The sequence below is a fragment of the Bufo bufo genome, chromosome 3 (genome assembly GCF_905171765.1).
Source record: "Bufo bufo chromosome 3, aBufBuf1.1, whole genome shotgun sequence".
NCBI lineage: Eukaryota > Metazoa > Chordata > Amphibia > Anura > Bufonidae > Bufo > Bufo bufo.
Window position 1 is genome coordinate 689,183,418 of NC_053391.1, and position 4,957 is coordinate 689,188,374.

Below are 4,957 nucleotides of genomic sequence, written 5' to 3' on the forward strand. Positions count from 1 at the left end.
ACTACAGGGGGAGAGCATTATATATACTACCACTACACGGGCATTATACTACGAGGGGGGGGGAGCATTATACCGTATATACCACCACTATAGGGGGGCATTATAGTAAAGGCGGAATACAGGAGGGAGAGCATTATATATATTACCACTACATGGGGGCATTATATACAGGGTGATTACAGGGGGAGCATTATATATATTAGCACTATGGGGGGGCATTATACACAGGGGGATAGCATTATATATACTACCACTACAGGGGGACATTATACTACAGGGGGAGAGCATTCTTTATATATATTACTACTACTGGTGTAAAGCATTATATATATTACCACTACAGGGGGGAGAGCATTACATATACTACCACCATAGGGGGCAATATATTATAGGGGGACTACAGGGCACAGAGCAATATTTATACTACTGTCACAGGGGGGTATAATAATACACCGGGTACTACAGGTGGAGAACATTTTATATATATATATATATATATATATATATATTGTGGGGGGATTAGCCCTTTTTCGGGGGTCATTCTCACAATTAGCTTCACCACAGCCGGATTTTTAGGTCCAAACGTGAGATTTATTTTCACAGCAACAACAAAACCTTACAAAATAAAAGCCTGCCCGTCTGGGCTCTACCTAAACATAACATAACATAACCCTACCTCACTTATAGCACCGTTCACACACGGTAGCAACATGCGGCTTTCTTAGCCAATACTCCATCACTTCCAGGCTGTAACAAAGTCCAGTACCTTTGGGGGATTGTGGCCCAGAAGTCGGCCTGACTCTGGCCTAGTGACCGTCGATTCCCAGACCTTGGTAAGTCTGTCGCTGCCTCACAACATATATATATATATATATATATATACTACTACTACTCATACAGCAGGCATTATATATGCTACTATTACTACAGGGGAGCATTATAATATAGGGAGCACTACAGGGGTCATTATAATTACGGGGACATTGCAGCAGGGCTTTAGAAATACTGAGGCTACAATCGGGGGCATTATAAATACTGGTATCACTATAGGGGGGCATTATACAGTGGGATGCGAAAGTTTGGGCAACCTTGTTAATCGTCATGATTTTCCTGTATAAATCGTTGGTTGTTACGATAAAAAATGTCAGTTAAATCTATCATATAGGAGACACACACAGTGATATCTGAGAAGTGAAATGAAGTTTATTGGATTTACAGAAAGTGTGCTATAATTGTTTAAACACAATTTGGCAGGTGCATACATTTGGGCACTGTTGTCATTTTATTGATTCCAAAACCTTTAGAACTAATTATTGGAACTCAAATTGGCTTGGTAAGCTCAGTGACCCCTGACCTCCATACACAGGTGAATCCAATTATGAGAAAGAGTATTTAAGGGGGTCAATTGTAAGTTTCCCTCCTCTTTTAATTTTCTCTGAAGAGTAGCAACATGGGGGTCTCAAAACAACTCTCAAATGACCTGAAGACAAAGATTGTTCACCATCATGGTTTAGGGGAAGGATACAGAAAGCTGTCTCAGAGATTTCAGCCGTCTGTTTCCACAGTTAGGAACATATTGAGGAAATGGAAGACCACAGGCTCAGTTCAAGTTAAGGCTCGAAGTGGCAGACCAAGAAAAATCTCGGATAGACAGAAGCGACGAATGGTGAGAACAGTCAGAGTCAACCCACAGACCAGCACCAAAGACCTACAACATCATCTTGCTGCAGATGGAGTCACTGTGCATCGTTCAACCATTCGGCGCACTTTACACAAGGAGATGCCGTATGCGAGAGTGATGCAGAGGAAGCCTTTTCTCCGCTTGAGGTGGGCTAAAGCACAATTGGACAAGCCAGCTTCATTTTGGAATAAGGTGCTGTGGACCGATGAAACTAAAATTGAGTTATTTGGCCATAACAAGGGGCGTTATGCATGGAGGAAAAAGAACCCAGCATTCCAAGAAAAACACCTGCTACCTACAGTAAAATATGGTGGTGGTTCCATCATGCTGTGGGGCTGTGTGGCCAGTGCAGGGACTGGGGATCTTGTCAAAGTTAAGGGACCCATGGATTCCACTCAGTATCAGCAGATTCTGGAGACCAATGTCCAGGAATCAGTGACAAAGCTGAAGCTGAGCCGGGGCTGGATCTTTCAACAAGACAACGACCCTAAACACTGCTCAAAATCCACTAAGGCATTTATGCAGAGGAACAAGTACAACGTTCTGGAATGGCCATCTCAGTCGCCAGACCTGAATATAATTGAAAATCTGTGGTGTGACTTAAAGAGAGCTGTCCATGCTCGGAAGCATCAAACCTGAATGAACTAAAGATGTTTTGTAAAGAGGAAAGGTCGAAAATACCTTCAACCAGTATCCAGACTCTCATTGGAACCTACAGGAAGCGTTTAGAGGCTGTAATTTCTGCAAAAGGAGGATCTACTAAATATTGATTTCATTTCTTTTTTGTGGTGCCCAAATTTATGCACCTGCCTAATTTTGTTTAAACAATTATAGCACACTTTCTGTAAATCCAATAAACTTCATTTCACTTCTCAAATATCACTGTGTGTGTTTCCTATATGATATATTTAACTGACATTTTTTATCATAACAACCAACGATTTATACAGGAAAATCATGACGATTAACAAGGTTTCCCAAACTTTCGCATCCCACTGTAACTACTGGGGCTACTACAGGGGGCTTTATTAATACTGAGGGCTCTACATGGGTGCCTAATAACTGTTGAGGACACGATATGGCCTGATTTCCTACTAGGGACTCTATAGAAGGATTATTAACACTGTGAGCTATTGTAATGGCATTATTATTGGATACAATATGGAGGGCATAACTATTAAAAGGGTTTCTATTGGGGGTAGTGTATGGGACACTATTACTATTGAGACCCTTCTGGGAGCACTATTACTATGGGGGGGACTATCTGTATGGCACTTTTACTTCTGCAGTATAGGATTTGCATGTAGGAGCCAATTGTGATTTAAGAAAGACGTCAAGGTCTGTCTTTGTCCAGTTTGGGAGCAGAATGACAGATTTGGGGGTTGTTTACGAGATGGATTGGCCAAGGCCACAGCAGTTAAGGGCCAAATACTTAGTCTTGTGGAATATCAAATGGAAGATAAACCCTGTAATACAGATAGGAAGTGGTCTAAGAGAGGCAGACCAAAATAACTTTCTTTCGAGCTTTTGGGATCTTCAATTGGATTGACCTAAGTTCTAAGGATTGGGAAGAAATGGATCGGATGTTTCAAGTCTTTTACACTGATGTGAACTGTTATATTTTTTTTTCCATTTGCAGCCTTAGAACCTTGGGTTATGTCAAACATCATGGATCCCCAACAGAATACAACCCAGATGGTCAACAAGAACCTTGAGATCCTTAGGCAGTCCCTTATAGTTTTAACCTTTTGTAGCATTGTGGTCTACTTCTATTTCATGGTTCTAATGTTGACAATATACTTTACCAACTCTTCTGCTCGAGAACAAGCCCGCTATGTCCTGTTTGCCCACATGATGATCAATGACTTAGTATATCTGGTCACTACTCTTTTCCTCTTCCTACTTTCCTTCTACCCTGTAACCTTCCCGGTACCATTTTGCTACACTGTAATCACCATGTCCTCTACGACCCTGAAGGTCACTCCATACAACCTTGCTATCATGTGCTTGGAGCGCTATATAGCCATATGTTTCCCACTAAGGCATGGAGAATTTTGCACTTTGAAAAGAACAGCTATTGCGACTGGAGTAATATGGACAATTGGCCTCATACCTAATTTGGGGGACCTCATCATCTTGAGTTTGTCTGTAGATCGTAGTTTTTTCTTACTGCATGTGAAATGTTTCCGAACGGCCTTACGCTTCACCACAGTTCAAAACTCCATCAGAGATTTTGTCTACATTTCAACTTTTTCCCTGGTTGGTCTGATTATACTTTTCACCTACATCAAGATTGTGATGGTTGCTCTGAAGGTTGGTTCTGGAAAAGCATTTGCTGCCAAGGCTGGAAAAACTGTGATTCTCCACGCGTTTCAGTTAATATTATGTATGACTGCTTTTATCTATACCTTAATAGAGCCTCTGCTTAAAGAATATGTTTCTTTGTTACCAATTATCAACTTCTGCTTCTTCATGTGTCTTCCGAGGTTCCTTAGTCCTTTCATATACGGAATCACTGATGAGTTTTTCCGGGTGCACATGAAAAGATTTTTGTTGTGCAAAGTCCAAATATGTCATCCAAATTGATAAATTTTTATATTTAAATGTAATATTAAATGAAATTCTAATGTGGGTACAATATATCTGATGCTGTAGGTAACATTTAGTTCTTGTATGGTGGTATGGTAGTTTTGGTGGTTGTATTTGGGCACTGAATGGCAGTATTATGTGGGCATTGTAGGGAAGTATTATTTAGCATTGCATGGTAGTATTGGAGTCTAAACATATATACATATAAATAATACTTCTCTACCATGCCCACATATTGCGGTACCACCATGCAATAACTAAACATTACATACAGTATCCAAATATTGCAAACACATTCATGAGAAAAGCAAAGTCCACCTTCTTCGAATTCTATGTTTTTACGTATCAGAACATAATGAAAAACACCTCTGGTCCTAAGAACAACTTACAATTAGGCCAATACAGCCTCAGATGAACACCACCACATGATACATGTCACTATGTCATATTTATTTAACAAAAATTAGGCAAAAATACAGAAGCTGTGTGTGGAAAATTAAATCCATGCTTACTTCTTCCATGGGAATTAAGAGGGTAAGTAGCAGCCAGGTGCTGCTAATCATGTGCCCTTAATTAACTTATCATCAGCAAGTGTGACCATCTCTATAAAAGCAGACGTTTTGGCAGTTTGCTGGTCTAGAGCATTCATGTGTTTGTTATCGCAATGCCAAGGAGGAAAGACATCAG

At 40.4% G+C, this 4,957-nt stretch overlaps 1 protein-coding gene across 1 annotated transcript; it reads left to right on the forward strand.

Annotated features, from left to right (window-relative positions):
- Positions 1–3,349: 3,349 nt before the first annotated feature.
- LOC120994066 (odorant receptor 131-2-like) lies at positions 3,350–4,267 on the forward strand. The gene has a single exon (XM_040422525.1). It carries the CDS (start codon positions 3,350–3,352, stop codon positions 4,265–4,267), a length of 918 nt encoding a protein of 305 aa, XP_040278459.1.
- The last annotated feature ends 690 nt before the right edge of the window (positions 4,268–4,957 follow it).

Excerpts from the sequence above, each read along its gene's own strand:
- LOC120994066 (XM_040422525.1), top strand. The coding sequence starts at position 3,350 with ATGGATCCCCAACAGAATACAACCCAGATGGTCAACAAGAACCTTGAG.